Here is a 20,061-nt window from a genome sequence, read left to right on the forward strand (position 1 = left end):
CTCTTCTGGGCCTTTCTTTCCTGCTCCAGTGCCATGATTCTTTTCTTTATTTTAATTGTTTTAAAAAAGTTCTGCAGGTGCAATTTAGGATGCAATTTTGAGGCTTAAGTTAATCCAAGATGAGGTGCCACAGCGTGTACTTTGCTGGACTGCTTTGTATTGTACAATGAACCAGTGAAGGAAACAGAACAGACCAAAAAAACAAGTACATTTTTTCTCAGGTTTTTTGATTGGTTGGCTTGTTGTTTTTTCTTCCTGGGATTATTTTTTTTGGATGCTTCAAGACCCTTAACTGGCTGTTTTACTGTCATATAAGACACAAATGAGAAGACACAAATTCAGTCTGGCATGGAATTGTACACCAAGGCTGAAACAAACAACTTGCTACAAATGGGGATATTTTGTCATGGCCTTGTTACCAAAAAAACATACTCTGGAATTCCTAATTTTGTAGTTTTTAATTCACATGCCATTTTATGTGCTTTACTTCCTCAGGTAGTCTTTAAAGTATTCTCAACAAATTGAAACATGATTTAGTCAAAGATCAGTTTAATTACAAGTTGATACAGGAGAGATGTAGTAACCTAGGGGAAAAAAAAGGCAGTAAGGTACAGAAAGATAATTTTCCCGACATCTAGCAGCTTTAAAACCTGAGGCACTCAAGATCCCAGCACATGTTTCAGTGAGTTTGCCAGCAGCTGGATATTTCTCACTGGAGACTCCTGCACTGTGCATTTTTCTGTTTGTGGCATGTAGTCTGACTCAGTCTGACTTAATTACTGGAAATAATGTAGAATGAAGTTTGTTTAGTTGGGCAGCATCTGTACATGAAATCTTTTAATCTGCTGTGGATTTAGTTATTTTAATTGCCTTTAAAATGCTCAAAATGGATAAAGTATCTAATATATAATAAGAAAAAGATTGTACCATTTGATTCTGGGAATAGTTCATTTAACTGTACAGTTACTCATTTAAGAGGCTGAAGATAGAGCCGGTATTTTGAAAGTCAAGTACCAAGTTACTTCACCACATTACAATTAATGACTTTTTATTGTTCATAAACAATATTCATCCTCTCTTAGAAAATGATGCCTAAATTTCTCTTTTGAGGCTTCATTGAATTCCACTTTGAATTGCTGCCAGGGTATTTGGCATTTTCTTTCTGCTTCTTTTAATTTATTTTACAGAATGCTCAATATTAGTCAGTTGGAGAATATTCCAATTTACTCCAATGGGAGTAAGTAACTTTGTTAAATTTCTCATGTTCGGAAGTCATAACAGTGAATGATATTTCTGATATTTCTATATTTAATATTATTAAATTATTTAAACTGGATGGAAATGTGACCCAAAACTGAGACTGGTAAAATCAGTCTGATACTGAAATTTTGATACTGAATTGTTAGAGAATGTCCTAGAATCATAGAATCAGTAAGGTAGGAAAAGACTTTCTAAGTCATTGAGTCCAACCTTTGACCAAACACCACCATGCCAACTAAACCATAGTACTAAGTGCCACGAGTAGTTGGTTCTTGAACACCTTCAGGGATGGTGACTCCACCATTTCCCTGGGCAGCCCATTCCAACGCTTAAGCACAGTTTCAGTGGAGAAATTCTTCCTGATGTCCAAACCGAGCCTCCTCTGGCAGAGCTTATGACTTGTGTTCTCTTGCACTTACACTATTTGCCTGGGAGAAGAGGGTGGCCCCCACCTTGCTACAGTCCCTGTAGGCATTTGTAGAGAGCAGTAAGGTCTCCCCTGAGTCCCTTCTTCTCCAGACTAAACAAACCCACCTCCTTCAGCTACTCCCTGTAGGATTTACTGTCTAGACCCTTCACCAGCTCTGTTGCCCTTCTCTGGACACCCTCCAGCACCTCAATGTCTTCTTGCAGAAGTCCAGGTAGACTACATCAACAGCCTTCACTAGGCAGGTTACCTGGTCATAAAAGGAGATCAGCTTGATCAGGCAGGATCTGCCTTTCCTAAACTTCTGCTGACTGGGTCTGATCCTGTGGTTGTCCTGTATGTGCCACATGTACATGTGCAAAATCAAGGTGAAGTTTCAACTATTGCTTTTGAAAATGTTCAAATGAATTATGCAAGCAGACTCACATGGGAAAATGCTGTTTCTTGGCTTTAACCAGAACAACCCTCCCCCCCAAAAGAAACCCCACACAAAACAAAAACAAACAGACAAACCAAAAACAAACCAAAAAAACCACCAAAAAAATCAGAAAAGAACATACAAAATTGAGCAAACCCTCACCATGTCTAAAATAAATATGCATGTGTGTGTTAAGGCAGTATTTTTTGTATAAAAGCAAAGATATTAACTTAAACTTTGAATTTAAAGTTGAAAAATAACACCAAGAAGGCTAATGCTTATAGTAAAAGTATTAATGAAAAAATACTGTGGAAAAAAGAACTGCCAGATTTCATCCTGGTCTTTTTAAATTGAAAGCCTTTATTTGTAAAGAAAAAAAAATTGAACACAGTTTCTTACTGGCCTTCATAGGGTAGCAAAATAAACATATTGTTTGTATTAAGATGAAAAAAATTAATTTTGTTGGCGTTAGAAAGGATTTAGCACTTGCATATCCATGTTACAATTGGAACATTTAACACAGCTTTGATTTATGAATACTTGCATCAGTGTTTAACGGAATGTAGCCTCTTTACTTTTGAAGAGCTGGGAAAACATTGCACAAAGAAACTGAGTTTGTATTGCTCCTTGCCATCACAACTTGCATGTAATTCCTGCCGTATTGTGAAAACTACAATTCCCATCTGAAATAATTCTGTACATCCAGAAGCTTATATACACAGTTACACTTCAAATCGGTATCATTTGTTTTGCAACAAATGCTGCTTAAAAAGAAAAATCCTTAGAGGAAAAAAACCCATTTGACTTTTATGAAATAAACTACTTCAGACATCTCTGCTATTTTTGTTGCCTCACTTTGGCTCAATTTAATAGTTGCCTTTTGGAGGACAGCTTTAGATTCATGTTGTAAAAGGACTCTTTCTGCAGTTGGATGGATACAAGTAGAAGCAATCTGTCTAGATTTAATAGTAGAACTGAAGTTTTAATTTGGAACTTTATTAGACTGGAGGACATAATTTAGCAGTCAAATATGTTTGTATGTGTGTCTTTCACTATATTTTCCATGTGAAATTAATATGTCAATTTGTAAAATAATTTTGATAATGGTCAGAATTAAATTCAGTCATATAACTCATACACTAATCATAATAAAACTGTTTTAGTTGCAGTGTTCAGTAGAGCAGTGTGGCAAATAGAGGTCCTTTAGATAACAGTGATACATTAACTAAATTTCTAAACTGTTGGAAACTTTTTGATGTAGTAGATGAAGTACTTAAAAAAAGGAAGAAGTTATCCAGTATTATCTTTGTAATTCCAGTTTAAGCACAACAGAAAATAAAAACGGAGCATGCTCCTTTTCTGTAACTTACTTCTTCCAGTAGGGAAGATTTTTATTTCCATGTAAATATTAATACTTTTTAGCAAAAGAAATAAAACTAGGTCACATGCAACAGTGATGGAGCAGATGTGATTGGCACTTTGATTTTGTGGTTTCACACTTGTGAGTCTTTCCATAACTTATGTAATGTGAAGCATGAGCTCATGATTGGCCGAAGGGTTTTTATCATAGTAAAGAAATGACTGGAAATTTTACTTCAATAGTGTCATTATATAACCATAATTAATATGAGAAGCTGGAAAAAATATGCAAATGTGGATGCTTTTCCTCTAGAGCGGCTGCACTTCCAAAGATTATATTGCTTACAGTTATTCTATTAACTAAAGAGTTATTCTGTCAAGTACCAGCAAAAGAACATAAAAATGTTTATAGTGAAATTTGCACATGCTTACATTCGCTATTGTTGAAAATTCTTGAGGGATTAAGAAATATAATGTGGCAATTCTGCCAATTGTTGTAAAACACTTCTCTTTTATATGGAAAATGTGTTAATTATTGGTCTAAAGTAAAAGGTTGTGTGTTTACCTTGATGATTTTATTTCTGCTCTTTATGGAGTGAAAACTTTGAAGATGTCTCTACCATCTAAATACTGTGATCAAAAATGGAAAATAAATAAGACTTACCTGGTTAAAATTGCTGTGACCTGAGATAGGACTGCTTGCCAATGTTGAAAGGCAAATCTATTTATTGATCCTTGATTTTATGATGTACTTATGTGTGTGTGTTCTACAGGACATGCCATTTCAATGCCCTTTCTCTTGATAGATATATGTGCCATATGCCCTAGTGAACTCAAGAGGTTAAGCTAGTCAAGTTACCTATCTCAACACATGAAAAGGAAGAATTAACCACAGTTCCCCAGCTACTAGTGCAGCTTTCAACACCTTTTCTGTGGTGTGTAGTATTGATAGGATATATAACTGTGAAAGGACAAGAAAATGCACTGAAGTGATCTAAGAAATAAACTATCATCTTGATGTGTTTTCTCTAGCTATTGAAAACCTTTCCATATTGCAACTTATTCTGACAGTGAAACTGTAGAATACCTCTGATTTAAGTACCATCTGGTTATGCTCATAGCTTTAAAGCTATTATCTCAGCTTAAAATTTCAGCATCCTATACTTTTTTTTTCACCAAACTATCCATTTTTAAACCACAAATATTTTTCCAGTCCTTTCAGATTTTATCTAAAAGTATATTTTAACAGTATTTAAATAGTTCTTAAACAATAACAATTTATCTTGATAGATGACATGCTGTGTTTTTTCATTTTATTTTAATTAGCCATTGTGGAACCAAATTCCCTTTTGTTTTATTCCTTTGAATACTGTTTAATTATAGTTATCATGCCAAATATCTTAAAGGTTATTTTACCAATACAGTTTCATTTAACATAAGCCATGTGGAATCAATAGTCCTGTTTCCTAAAGTGAATGCTTGGAAAATCTTACATTCATATGTTAAGAGTACACATCCTTTCCTCATTAGCTGGAAAGTACAGGGATTTTGGCACAGGTTCTGTGTGGAAGCATTGTGCAGCTTTTATACGGATTTTGTTTTTAGCCTTTGATGACACTGTTTAGAATAGGAAGTATCTAATAAGTAAAGCATTTTGTCTAATGTGCTGCCAGTGTGTTTAATATATGCCTGGAGGTCTGAAACATTATCTTCTCCACTATAGTAATATGCATTTAATTCTCTGAAAGCAGAAGGTCGAACTCTTAAAAGGGACTCAAAGTACATTTTCAACTAAAACAATTAAAAACACATGGTATAGGGGACCAGAGTAATGTACGGTTGGTTTTTATGGTTTAATCATGATCATGTTAATGCACACCAGTAGCTAATTAAAGAAAACTTTTATTGTTCATTTTAAATGGGTTATGTAAAGAGTAAGAGAACTGATATAATACAGCCCAATGATAAATGTTACCATTACATTTGCTAACAGCAAGATGATATTGCTGTTCTTGACATCTTTAAAGTATTGGCCCATTTATTCTGTAATACAGCACAGAATCATTTTAGAGTTGTTATACTGAGACTCATTCCCGCTCATCTCCTTATCCCATTAGAGGAATACCTAAATGGTTCGCAAGTTTATTACTAGGCCTATCTTCAGGTTAACTGTGAAACATCGTTGGAAGGCTTGATGCTTTACTGAGCTGAAATTGATGCAAGAAGTTCTTCACTTTTCTTTTGTACTCGGTTGTGTTACATACAGCTGTCTTGCAAATCATTACTCACATGCTTCAACCTTTATAATATATGTGGTAAGACCATACATAAGTCAGAGTTTCATTGTGGAACCGGGTGGCATGGAAAACCGTAATAGGATATGGTGTCTTTCACCTTTTGGGCGCTGGTTCATATTCCATACTGCTTAATACTGAGCAGAAATTGCCTTCTGAGTGTGGTTCAGTGACCTGCATGAATTGATTTGGGGTCTCAGTAAAATTTCTGTAGTCAAATGTCCACATAACAGGAAGCTCAGCAGTTGGGACCAATTAGCACCCTTGCAGCAGTCTGCACAGAGAACCTATATTCTGACTGGGGATGGAGGCAGAGCTACTTTCTGACCTTACTTGAGGTGCTTTGCATAGACCAGAACATTTAACTTAATTATAAAAAGAGTCAAGGGAAAAGAACTAGGCTTCAATTCAAATCTGTTTAGGTGTGAGAAGAGAGGATCCATTCAGAAACCAGAACTGTGATTTCTCCCTCCACTTGGTCATACACATGCAATGTTTTTCTCCCTGGAAGGTTGTCACTTAGCGGATGACACCATATTTTCATTTCCTCTGGCCAAGTCATGCATAATCTAAATGTCAGGTAGCTGCAGAAATTTATGCTGCATAGAGGAGAGCAAGAGAATACCGTGTACTAACCATAAGAGTGTCATTCACCACTGAATCATGCTTTCTGAAAACATTTTTCATCAGACTCAACTAATGTCTGTGTAGCAATTAAAAATTGCTGGGTTTAGCAGCATATGCTCTCAACTTCATTTCAGGCAGCATTTCCATGAAATTATATGGCAAGATTTTTTCACAGCGCCATCCTTTCTGCCTTCTGCTTGCCCTCAGTACATGAGCAATGAAACCATCTGTACCAATTTTAAAAGTACCATCAGTGCAGGGTGTATCATCAGTACCATCAGGATATGGGTGAAGCACTTTTACCAGGCAGAGAGGCTGAGGTGTAAATAGCCTAACTTTGCTAGGATATCAGGAGGAATGAGGATTTCTTGGCTCACAATGTAGTGATTCATTAAAATGGTCTCTAGTTATTTTTACAGAGGCTGCATTAAAAGTGGTATCACATTTACAAGTCAGTGATATGAGTCTGCCATAGAAAACAGCCACAAAGAATTTTATTGGTTATTTGAAAAATATGTACATGAGTGAATCTGAAAAGATTGTAACCAGAGCTGGCGAAAACCTTTTCAAAGAAAATCTCAGCTAGTTAATGGTTCTGTTTTAGGATTTCCTCTGTAATACTTTTCCTAGTATGTTCATTCCTTTAAAGAAAAGGAGAGAGGATTGTTCCCTTTGTTCCATAAAGCACAATATAAAGGAAGGTCTAAAAAGCTTGCTTTTTTGTACCTCCCTCATCACCCAATTTCTGCAGTACATATAGAATCTAATATATTGCTGCATAAAGACCACAGAAATTTGAAGAAATTGAGTAATTCACTGCCCTTCATTCCTATAGTTAAGTTGCTGATAATTTTTTTTTATTTATTATTCTCTTTCAAAGAGGAAGTTAAGGTACTGTTTGCTCTAGTTCATATTTCAATTTTTGAAGATTCATTAGGGTGCAGAAGATAAGAAGAAATTATTGAAATAGGTCCTGGAATGAAGAAATCAAATCATTGTGTCAATATGCAGTGTCAGCCAAAAAAACCAACACAATACTGGAAATCTGGTTGGACAGGGAGAACAAGACAGAAGGCAGCATTTCACTTTTATAGAGAACTGTAGTGGTTTCACTTCGTGGGTGCTTTGTAGAGTAGTCAAGAAGTGCATAGTGAAGTTACAGAAGTAGAGAAGGGAAGCTAAAAAGATTAAATGTGCTGGGGCACCTTCTTTGTGAGGAGAGACTAAAAAGGCTGGGATTTCCAAATCTGAAGAGGAGAAGGCTGAGGGGAGCTGTGATCACAGTTCATAAAGTCATAACAACACTAATAAAGCTCAAATGTGGACCTGAACAATTAGTATACTACAAAAGATCGGGGGAATACGTCACTAGGAGGAGATGGTTTAAAGCAATTTTTTCAAAAAAAATTGAAACTTGTTGCCCCCGAAGGTTGTGGAGAACAGACACTGTCAGTGTGTTCAGAAAGGAAGTGGATGAATTCATGGACAAGAAGCCCAGAAATGGTTACTGAAATGACAACACAAACATGAACCCCTGGCATCCTGCATACAACAGCTGTGGATGCCTGGGGAGAAGGAGAGGAACAGATTGCAGGAAGTGGACAGAGTTCATGGTATCTCTTAACAGAGTTTCCTCCTGGTGCTATCAAAAACAGTGTACTGGGCTAGGTGGGTCATGGATCCAACCGAGTTGGGCATTTCTTAAGTTAGCTCCTGTACAGAGCGGTGCAGAAACTCTTCTGCAGCAGCACAGATGGAAGTGTTAGTTATGCTGTAGAAGCTATACAGGGTGAATATATGACTCTAGCCTTCATATGAATCTGAGGAATTAGTCATACATCAATTATTGAATTTTTGCAGATTATTTTTTGGCCATATATTTTAGTATGTGCTCCCCACATTGTCCTCAAGCTTTTGATAGGATTTCTACTTGTTTCATGAACAGTGTTGAAAGTGGTTTTTCCTGAAGTACTTTTTTGACTTGGGATATCTCTGTCTCTTGAGCTGAGACTATAAGGTCTCTGGACAGCCTTGCAACTTTTTATTTCACTTTTGCATTTTGTGTGATAGAAGGAACACTCTTTGTGTATGTGTATGTGTATGTGTATGTGTATGTGTATGTGTATGTGTATGTGTATGTGTATGTGTATGTGTATGTTTTCTTTTTGGAATATTTCTATATGCAATGATTTCTCATGTGAAACCCTGTGAATGTCACAGCCAATACCCTATGTGGCCTTGGTAAGCCAAGAACTCATACCCATCACCAAGATAATCTTTAGATAGTTCTGATGTTTCCTTTAACTTTGGTGTTTTTTATATAAGGCAGCTGCCATTTCCATGACTCTTAAGAAAAATATTTTTTCTACAAAATACTTTTTATACATTTAAGTCTATAATTTCCATTTAGTCTTTTTATATTTGTGTAGTGGATTAATATTATGTTCTATTTCATCTAACCACAGTACAAAATTTTAGTGACAAAGGTGACGTTTTGAGCATCAGTGCTCAAAATTGGAAAACAATTCTAACTAGTATTTTTATTTATAATACATTATTTCAAAGATATATGGTTTATATTAATCCATATATTTCTTATAAATTCTTTAGATTTTTTTAAATAAAGAGTTTAATTTTTTTAAAATGTTGTTTAAGCCTAGAAATCCTTACCCCTTGCTCTTTTTTTTCTCTTTCACATACTTTTTTGGCTCTTCAGCTGTTGTGAGTCATCATTTCATTTGAACAGACACCTGCTGTGTTTTTATGAGTGATTACTGTGTTAAAGTTAACTCGGCAGATTTTTTTTTTCATAATTCTCTTTTTTGGCCTCATGTTTATGTAGTGATTTTTTGCTGTGACTGAAATGGAAATAGCTGGGATATGGATATCAGAAGTTAATATAACATTTTCCTTTGCAGGTTTCCAAACAAGAGCAGAAGAAGATGGATGTGGCTGATGGAGGAACAGTTGAGACTTCTTCCCGCTACAGCGGGGCACAGGACAGTGGAATTGGCAGCGACAGTGTTAAGATCAGAATCATTCAGATTGAGCAGCACAGTGGTACCAGCCAGCACCGCATTGCTCGTCCTTCCCGCCAGTCTTCCATTGTGAAGAATCTCAACTTCATTCCCTTTGACATTTTTGTTACAGCAAGTCGAATCTCACTGATGACTTACTCGTGCACTGCCTCACCTAAATCAAAATCAGTGCAAGATCAGAAAGATGGTGAGAAGATAAGTAAAAGCTCCCTGAACCTTCCAGAAACAGTCTCAGGCAGCAGCCATGATACCAAGAAGCCCAGTCAGCCGTGCATCTCCTCTGTCACAGCAGATGATCTTTTGAACAGTAACGTTCCCCTGTCTGCTGGGAGAAAAACGGGACTTTTGTCACTGGAAAGTCTGCACGCTTCCACAAGATCATCTGCTCGACAAGCCCTGGGTATAACCATTGTACGGCAGCCTGGGCGCAGGGGAACTGGGGACATAGAGCTACAGCCATTTCTCTACCTGGTGGTATCACAGCCCTCTGTGCTCCTCAGCTGCCACCACAGAAAGCAAAAAGTAGAAATATCAGTGTTCGATGCTGGCCTTAAAGGAGTCGCCTCAGACTACAAATGTACAGGTAAGAGCATTTAACATTCGGTCCTGGTTATAACTGTGAAAATGATTGCACGTCTCAAAGTTACAAAGGGTGGTGGAAAACAGCTGAGAGAACTTCAGGACGTCTTTAAATATCAATCGCTAAATATATGTATTTTTAGGATTATACCTCACAGCTGAATCAAGTTAGATGTGTAAAATGTTTGGTATTAATTAAGATCTAACCTTTTAGCAACCAGTTCTTCCTGTTTTTTAGTATTGCTTTCTCATTACCAGACTGTGACAGGGACTGTTGCATTGCTGTAACTTCTCGAAGTTTTCTAAGGAAGTAACAGTTGTAAGTTCTAAGGAAGTTGTAAGTTGAAAAGTAACTTCATACAGAGCATTTTTTATGACTGAATGTCACAGTATTTTCCTATACTAGACTACTGATAAAATGTCAATATAAACACTGTAGAAGCACCTGGTTTTTTGGACATAAGCTGTAAAAAAAATTAAGTGATCTTTTAAATGGCATCAAGTGATGTCATGTATTTTAAGTTTTCATTCATCTGAGCAATAGGGTTTTGCAGGAAATTCCATCACTTAATAAATGCTTTTTTTTTTTTTTTTTTAATTCCATATGCAAAGCTTATAATGAGAGATGTCCAAATAGCTGTTCAGTAGAAAATATTCTGAAATACTCTTTTTCTGCCTTATCTGTACCGCTGAATAGAGAAATCAAATGATTGCAATTAGTCTAGCAGTCAGTACTGGGTATAATGATTTCATGAGATACATCATTATGGAGTGTTACCCCAAAAAAGCAGAAATGAGTATGCAGAGATCCAGGTGAACATACAGCCAGCATGATATGGGGTTTCAAATTGTTCTCTGAATGAGAGCTGTAGTATTGCTAGTTTTTCCTTTACAGTACTCTCAGCACTGCAGTTGTGAAAATAGTATACTTTTCTGTGCAACGTTGCCAAATCTTTGGTGAATGAGATTGTATCTTTAGAAAATTAGCATTAAAATAATGTGCTTATGCAAAAGACTAAGAATGCAATCTTAATTTTTCTCAGAAATCTGAATTGTAGTGGAACTTTTAAGAGGGATTAAACAGTGAGGAAGATGAGGTATTGAGTGGAAGAGATGATACTTAAAACAGGAGATTTGTTCTCTGCTACATTTTTTAAATCCTTCTTCTGTTTTCATATTTCTCTGCTGTTCCTGTTCTGTCCTGCCTTGCAAAACACATCTGTGTCATGAATTTGATTTACTCCAGATTCTCATGTGTATTTATTAAATACTATGTAAAATGTGGTCACTGCAGAAATTGATGTGAAGAGAATTCACAAAGCAAAGCTTGAAGGAAGCTTGGAGTAGGTCTAAGATCACATCTTCATTAAGTTAGTGCTTTGGAAAGATACAGTTTCTGATGTCTGAGGTATTCAAGTGTGTCCTTGGTATAAGCTGCCACAACCAATGAACTGGCCAAAGTTCTGTCCATGCTGCTTCTACAATTAACTCTTGAAGTCTTTCACCATCTTCATGTCTATGGCAGTGATTCCAGAAAACACAAGCTGTAATAAAGTCTTCTTATAAATTGAAAGTGGATCAGAGAGCACAGAAGCATGGTAAGAAGTCTAAATAATAAAGATAGTAGGAATATACAGCCTGAGAGCTCCTCAGTCTCCATGGGTTGCTCAATTGGAAGAGCAAAGATGGGTCTTACCCTGTTCTTTGGCTTTATGTCTCCATGTCAGGCAAATGTAAAAAAGTGTGTAGGCAGGACTCAGACATTATGTGAAGGCAGAATTTCTGGTCTCATCCTGCTGTCTTTGTGCACAGTTATAAGTACCTTCCTCGTGTATCACACAGAACCTTGCACTTGCTGCCAAAGCAGTAGTGCTCTTTTCAGAAGAGTTTGAAAGGTGGGTGCCAACATTCTAGTGCCTAGAAATACCATCCTAAATATATTAATAAGTTAATAAAATTAAGCCACACTTCAAGTTACACACTAATTCACTCAGCAAGATAGGTAGTATAAAGTTTTTATTGCCTCTTGTTTAGGAAGACCTGCTGTGCTGGTAATTGCATCATTTAGGATTAATGTTGTCATACTGCTGTAGTAACATGTTAGTTTGGGAAATTTCTATTTTTAATTTCTAACATGTATTAGAGGGAAAATAGCCACGAACTATATATGTTATATGTGTGTGTGTGTGTGTGTGTGTGTATGTGTGTACATATTACAAACACTCTATATATTGCATATCATATAATACAGAATAAGGAGCTATTTGTGGCATTTTTTGTGCTGCTGTGGTTGATTTCATCACTCACACCAACTTTTCTTGATATTGTGACTATTTGCTGACAGTTTTGTCTGAAAGAGATGTATCATCCATGTGAAGAACAATATAAAGTTTATTTGAAAGAAAGAATTAGATTCTCTCCTTCTGTACAGTACTCATGCACTATATTCCTGTATTTCTCTGTGTATCTCCTCTGTAAGGACTGGAGAGTAGGAAGAAGACATAAATGATGTTTCATTTACAGTTAATGTTGCTAAACCGTATTTCCACTTAGTCTCTCTAGAAGGCTGCTCTTGTGTATATACATATACATGCAACTGACTCTCTATTATCTAACATAGAATGGGAAGAGAACACAAGCTAAATATAAAAGATATATTTTAACTGGATTTTAAGAACTGAGGGAGCATATTCCCCCTTGAAAACAAAACAACCAACCAAATCATAGACCTAATAAAAATATTGTGTGCTTTCCATTGTGTGATGGAGATAGGCAACAGCACAGCAGCATCTAAAAATTTCAGGCCTATAACATTGCAAATTTTGATTACAACCTAAAGATTGAGACTTGTCTGAACGAAAGTAAAAATACATTTTTATAAAGTTTTGTTGGTAATCCTACAGGGGTGTTTTCTCATTACTTAAACTAATATGGTTAAACTTACGTAGTTAAGGTATTATGAAATATTTACATTACCTTCAAAACATGCTAATAAAATCTCTCTCATTTAAAATCATTCTATGTATTCTATGCATTCTACACCATATACACTGCATAAAAGTATTTTAGGAATGTTTTAAAACATTTGGGAAAATTGCTTGTATCAATTTAGGTGTGAAATTCTGAAAACTTGAATAATGTTAGTTCAAGAGCTGTAGATTCATCTCTTGTGAAATGCTGTGCCATTTCTTACAGCTTTCCTAAAAGAAAAAAATCTACAGTTCTGAAACAACTCTCAATTTTTTGCAAGGCAGAAACAAATATGAAATTCTATTGTGAAATTAGGAAGGTCTTATTTTTTGGTTGACATTAGTTCCACAAAAAATCTTCAGGGTGAAGAAAACCTGGTAGTAGTCTGGATCTAGCTGTGCTTTTCATCCTTCACTTCCCAGTAGTGTACTTCTAGGAAATGTGTTGTTTAGCTGTAAGTCAACGAAGTTTGTCTAGACTTTAGAAATACTTCTAACAGGTAATTTGATGACAGTCTGTTTTATGAACCTTTTTATAAAACAGGGAAATTATCCTTTAAAACTGTACCAACATGAATTTTAAAGAGAATAATAGTCCTTGGCTGGTGACAGAATTAAGGGTTACTGCTTCATGATGGTTTACTGCTTTGAACATTGTGTAGAAATGAAGATTTTATACTGTTATGAAGCCATATGTATTTTATTTAGGACAAGGGTTTTGTTATTAGTTTTGAATAGAGCATAAAATTCACAATCTTGCACATTAAACTATCACTCCCTTTGTGACACAGAGCATTGTACAGTGGCCGAAACACCAAATTTCATCCATAGAACTTGGCTCCTCTGTCACTAGTTGTGATTTATTTTTAGCTTAATTTCTGAAACACAAAAGAAAAAAGAACTTAAGAATTAGATAGGAGGAAATAGGCTATTTAAAAGTTAAGTATTCTTAGTTTATTAATTAGCACTTAGTAGCAGCACATTTCCATCAAACCAGTGTCTGTATGTGGGAGAATTTGCCTGCCAGGGTGCTAAAGACCAAGTGGTTGTGCTTCCTCAGTCTTCTCTACAACCAAGTCCACTGGCAAGTCAGTTTGTAGAAGCAGGAGACTTACTAGGTTGTTGAAGTGTTAGCTCAGTGTTATTATGGTTGTGCTAAACTGCTTCATTTGTGTTTTGTAATTGTGCAGCTTGATTGCAATTATGCTACTGCAAGGTACAGGAACTTGAAATCAAAGTAAATAAATTAATCAAATACATTTTAAATCCTTAGGAAGTGGCACTAGACAGACTAGTTGCTCTTTCAGTTTACTTGTAAGATTCTGTAAAAATAGATTGAAAGATACTGTAAAATGACCCTTTTTTATTAAGTGCTCATCCTATATTTAACAAAAAGTCATCTGCTAGCTGTTAGTTTTTGCAAACAGAGTTTTGGCCATTTTTACTTAAATAAAAGTGGGTGCAATTGTTTTTAATGTAATCTCATAAGCTGCTTTTATAAATATTTTTTTTTAAATCTTTATTTGCTTTGTTTCAGGTAATGTAATCCAGATACAAAATTGCCTCATTTCCTGACCACTGTGCTCTGGGCATTCTTAAAAAATCTTTTTTCTATTTGTTTGTTTGTTTACTTTCAAAGAGGAGGTTGTGGTGCTTGGTTGTTTCAAGGGAGAGAAATTTCTCAGTAAATATCTGTTATGCATGGAATTTCTTCAACTTCCGCCAAGAACTCATTTGCAAAAAACAGTCACTGTGAGGCCATCCAGAATTACTTTTGATTTTTATTTTATTTTGTTTTATTTGACACCCACGCCTTTGATGGCAGGGGGTCCATGAAGAGCAGATGCAGTAGCTAAGACCACATGTAACCTCTGATCTAATGGAAAGCCTTTTCCAGGCTTTTGCATGAAGAGCAGCACTGGCTGGCTCTGGTGGGAAGTCTGATTCACTGCCTCTCTGTCAGCCTGTGCTTCTACATGGCAGAGAGAGGATTTAAGGCTGTTTCCTAGTATAGCATTGAGGGAGTTCTGCTGGAGTCACCTGTTCGACTCTGAGTATATTTATTGTCCACTACATCTGCAGTCATGGATGAGGGGGGAATGGTGCAGCCCCCACCCATAAAGCCAAATTGGCCTGGGAATGCACATTCCTCAGGTTACTGTAAGTGCTCATTTTTGAACTTCCTGACACAGCACTTGTGAGTACGCTAGCAGAAATGTTTTTCCACTTGTGTTCTTTAAATTCCAGTGGAAACCGTTTTGAAAACAAGACCAAACGTTCCACTTCAGAGTTTCAAATGCAGACATGATTGCAGCATCATACTGGCTTTTCAAATTGACTGCAGACCAAAATATGATTCATCCATTGAAATAAAAGCACATTGCAGCACTCGTTTGGGCTGGGTAGCGTTCCAGCAGAGCAGGCCAAGCTGCTGTCCCGCACACACACTCGGTTAGCCCTGTCCCCTACCTGGGGCTGACGGGGGGCTCTGGGTCCCTGAGCTCCCCCCCCATCATTAAAGCCTCCCACAGGCTATGCCCTCTGAGCTGGCCTGGCTGTCAGCTACAAAGAGGAGCAAAGACACGTTTTGGAGAATGAAAATCTTCAAGATGCAAAATTTCTCCTGCCTTCCTTGTTTCCTTTCCCCTTACTCCCTGTTTTCCTCAGAAGTGTGGGATTTGCTGACTTCTGTTAACAGAAGACCAAGGGGATAGCAGTGAAATCAAAAGCTTGCAAATTCAAATCAGGTTCAGGAAGATATCTCATGAACTGTGGTTTGGAGCTGAGGTCTGGATCTCAGCAAGGCTAAAAGTGGATTTGGATGTTTGTGTGAATTCAAAAATAGCCAGAGATTTTTTTTTTTTTTTTTTTTTTTCAGAGGGGAGGGAGGAAGGTAAATGTGGATCTATTGAAGGCTTCAGCGTCTCAGTCTTACAGATTTTAAATTACAGTCATGTAATTTAAAGTCTTGTCGATCTGTGATAGTTGTCTCACCATTTTTCTTTTGCTGCCACAGACAAATTTTTCACATGGTGTAGAGGATAAAATTTCTGGCTGTCTTCACTGCTCCTCGCTTCTCAGTCCTTTCTTTTCTCTCTCTTGGCTTGCTGTGGAGTAATTCTAGCCTCTCCTTTTACTTATATATGCATCCCCTGGGTTTTCTCCAGCATTTTCTTTATACAAATAACTGCAAATTTAAGTGTTGATTTTTGGGAGAATCATAGAAAATGGAAATGGAAATGACCTATTATAATACATTATTCAGACCAGTTCCCTGCTGATGCGTAATTGTTCCCAATTGTATATTTTATAGTGTTCTGTCAAGTGTATTTTTAAACATTCTGAATGCTTCCATCATTTCCTTGAGAGACAAGTCCTTTTTCTAGTAGCTCTCCTCGTCATGAATTCCTCACTTTTCACTCTAAAATTCCTTTTTTTCATTCAATCGCTTCTCTGTTTCCTGTGCTTTTGGCATAGGGGTTGATTGACTGATATTGGTTTATTCCTTTTCTGATTCTTGGTCCTATGAAAATGAATGTGCTATTTTCTACCCTTGAAGATATTTTAATAGGGATACACATCTTTTGGTTGTTTGACCTTTGATGTATATATATTTGTATTACCCTCATACATTTTATTTGGAACTCCCCTCAAGATTTTGATATACACAAGCATAGTCAATTTTGAAACCTCTGGATTTTAGCTTTCTTATCATTACATAAAAACTTAAACCTGGCATTTTTGGCTGGACAGCCAACTCTGTTACACAGGTTCCAGATTAACTCTATGCCATGGACTTGGAAGCACTCAAGCTGGCTCTTTGCATGGCCCTTTGATATTATTACCTCTGATGCAAAATTGTCAATGCAATACCCCTGCTTCCAGAATTAGCTCAGTTTCACTTGAACTTAAAAAATGCTTGAACTCAGTAAGATCAGTGCTGGGTTCAAAGTAATATACTTTGTTGGACTTGGGCTAATTTTGTGCATTGAGGTTTCTTTGTGTTGTGTTCCTAATACGTACATTTTGAAGTCCTTATTGTTGTTCACATATCCCAGTCCTGCAGTGCCCAGGGGATGAAGAGATGACAATGCTGCACTCCTTGGAGACATGACAGAGCAAAACAATCTCTTGAGAGTCCCTTGGTTGCTTTATTTTTTTGGTTCTGTGTTTAAGTGCCGCAGTTCCCAGTGACCTGAGGGCAGTTTGTATGGTTAATGTAATATGTCATGCAGGGATCTTCTGTTACATAAGTTCTTTTCATCAGAGATATTTTCAGCTTGAAAGAGCTACAACTTTGAAATAATTATTAGGTATTTTATAATGTAAAAACATCTTAGGATAATAAGACTACCTGTAAGTATATTTTACAACAGAAATGTTTGACTAAATTTAGTGGATTTTCTGAAAAGCTGGTGGAAGATATACGTTGCTATATACAGTATATGATGATATGTTCCATAAATGAGACAAAATAATGGCATATTGCAATGTTTTGTGCCATATTGGTACACCTAAATGTTTATATTGATACTTAGAGGAGCAGTAATTTAGAAATGAGTTTAATCAATTCAATGATGTTCATTGAGCAATATTCAGTAATGTTTGCAATGCTTTACAGTATATATTCTAAAAAACATTAGAATGTTAGTTGTTTATGATGATCTACCAGCACAAAACGTTATTTTATAGCTCCAGGACAGAGATAACATCCTTGTTCAGAACAGCTATAAATCTGTGTTTTGAAAAAAATGTCTACCTTGGTGGTAAAGAGGATGATGATGATGATGATGATGAGCAACAGTAGTAGTAGTAGTAGTAGCAGTAGTAGTAGTAGTATTTTCAGTATACTAACAAATACCAGATGCAGCAAAATATTCCCTAAAACAGTTAGTATAGAAAAGGGAGTGTGCCACATCACTCTGGCTATTGTAATTAAAAGAAAAAGAATCATAAAAATGTAGAAATTCTCATGGAAAATATACAAATCTGTTGTATGCAGTGACAGCTCTTAAATAACTGTTGAGAGCTGACTTTACAAATGTGTAGCAGGAACAGAGGAAAGAAAAGGCTGTAATGTATATGCCATACAGTACAAATACTGCTATAAAGTCATTGCCTGAAAATTGATCAAATAAAAACAAAAGAATGTGCTAACTTTTGATCTTTTCCATATAGATCTAAAGTCATGATCAATTGGTTTCAGTAGGTTCTTTGAAATCACATAAGGGTTCATATGTGCCAAGTTTTATATGAATCACATGATAAGGTCAAGAAACACAAATTCCAAAGCTGACTTTATATACCCAGTCCACATATGACTGTGATACCACAATACCATATGTTGACTATAACAGTGAGTATGTAAATCCTACTCCTGAAAGGAATTAATTCAGTAAAACTCAAAGCAATTATAGCAGTTTTTAATTGACTGAAAAGGAGACAATAGCTTCAAAAAAATCTCCTTAAGTTGTTAAGGATGAGACAGACATTCAATAATTAACATAGCAGACTCGATAATAAACAGTGATTAATTATTTATAATTTAAGACTGTAAGGCCAGAATTGAGAACGCTCATAATGAAGGTCATGAGTCCCTAAAGATTAAAAAGCCTTTTTACACTGCTGGTTTTGCTATGTGTGATACATGGAAAATGAAGACAAGAATAGCACTTGGATGGATTTAATTTTAATGTACTGTTGTAGTATTTCAGAGGGATCAAAGGAATGCAATTAAAGGTGGTACCCAAGAAGGGCTACTGATTAGCTACTGAGTGAAGGTCCAAAGGGAATGATACAACTGCACTGTTGTCATGCTCTGTTCCTGAGCTCTCATAACATTCTGGTCTTTTTGCCTTTATAGTTTCCCTTTCCATTATTATTTTCTCTACCAAGCAATGACAATACAATCTAGTAGCAGATTTTGAGCCCAGATTCTCTTGTAAGATGTCCTTAAGTATCATTACTTAATCATTAATTAAAGCTAAAATTGTGTGCTATTTATAGTCATTTTATTGATGTATTTTACTCGTATTTTACTTGGTATTTTTGCATGTTTTCTAAATTTTGTATAATTAGAGCTTTACCCTCTTGCCCATGTATGTATGCATTATTCTACACATGCATCTGTCTGTAGGCACAAATGCTATGTAAACTAGTCATATTAGGTATAATATTTACCATATTACATTTAAAACTTTTTAATTTTGTCTAATCAATTTTGTATGTAGCATTTTGTTATGTATCATATTCCTGGAATATAATTAATGACTATGATAATCATCATCTGCAGATCCTGGGAAGACTCTTCCAGAAGCTCTGGATTATTGCAAGATTTGGTTGCAGACAGTAGCAGGAGAGGTAGATGCTAAAAGTGGTATTCCACCTCCTCTTATCACTGTGCAAATTAAAGACTTCCTTAATGGACCAGGTAGGCAATGCACTTTAATCTTCCTTTCCTAATGTAATCTGTAGATATGCACACATAGACACAAGATGGGGCCTTGAGCAACCTAATCTAGTGGAAGGTGTCCTTGCCCATGGCAGGGGAATTTGAAGGAGATCAGCACTAAGGTTCCTTTCAACCCTAATTATTCTATGACTCAGTGATATTAGATAATCAGAAATGTGTTGTATTCCTAGCTCATGAATGTGAAATTTTCCGCCAGCAATTACCCTGAATGAAAGTGAAAATTGGGGAATGGGCAATCCTGGACCAGTCATTGTTTTAAGGTCTAATTGTTCATTTTCTTCCCACAGTAAATTTAGAAAGGCTGAATTTGCCAAGTTTCCAGCAGAATGAAGCCTACCTGCCTCTAGTCCTAGAAAACTGAAATGTTACTGCAGTTGTGTTTAGAAAAGATTACTTTTATAATGTTTCTCAAGATTTTTCTAAGCCATCTTCTCTTGGGTTCTTTGAAATCTGGATACCTGGCATTGGAAATTCCAATCATCCAAAGTGTTGATACTGTAAAATTTTTAAATTAGTGATATTGTGTTTCTTTAGTTAATGTAAGTGCTGGTTTTTTAGCATTTACATAACAAAATATGACTTGAAATTCCACTCCTAGAGCATCAGAAGCTCCTGAAA

The 20,061-nt window shown here is 36.1% G+C and overlaps 1 protein-coding gene across 9 annotated transcripts in view; it reads left to right on the forward strand.

Moving 5' to 3' along the window:
- The window catches only part of VPS13B (vacuolar protein sorting 13 homolog B), a 434,575-nt gene that overhangs the window by 308,816 nt on the left and 105,698 nt on the right, over nucleotides 1–20,061 (forward strand). For all 9 annotated transcript variants that reach the window (XM_069005219.1, XM_069005215.1, XM_069005221.1 and 6 more), the window contains 2 exons: nucleotides 9,304–10,006; nucleotides 19,264–19,401. In XM_069005219.1, coding sequence (XP_068861320.1) covers nucleotides 9,304–10,006; nucleotides 19,264–19,401 — 841 coding nt within the window. The remainder of the gene's footprint in view (nucleotides 1–9,303; nucleotides 10,007–19,263; nucleotides 19,402–20,061) is intronic.

This window comes from Aphelocoma coerulescens, chromosome 2 (genome assembly GCF_041296385.1).
Source record: "Aphelocoma coerulescens isolate FSJ_1873_10779 chromosome 2, UR_Acoe_1.0, whole genome shotgun sequence".
NCBI classification, from domain to species: domain Eukaryota; kingdom Metazoa; phylum Chordata; class Aves; order Passeriformes; family Corvidae; genus Aphelocoma; species Aphelocoma coerulescens.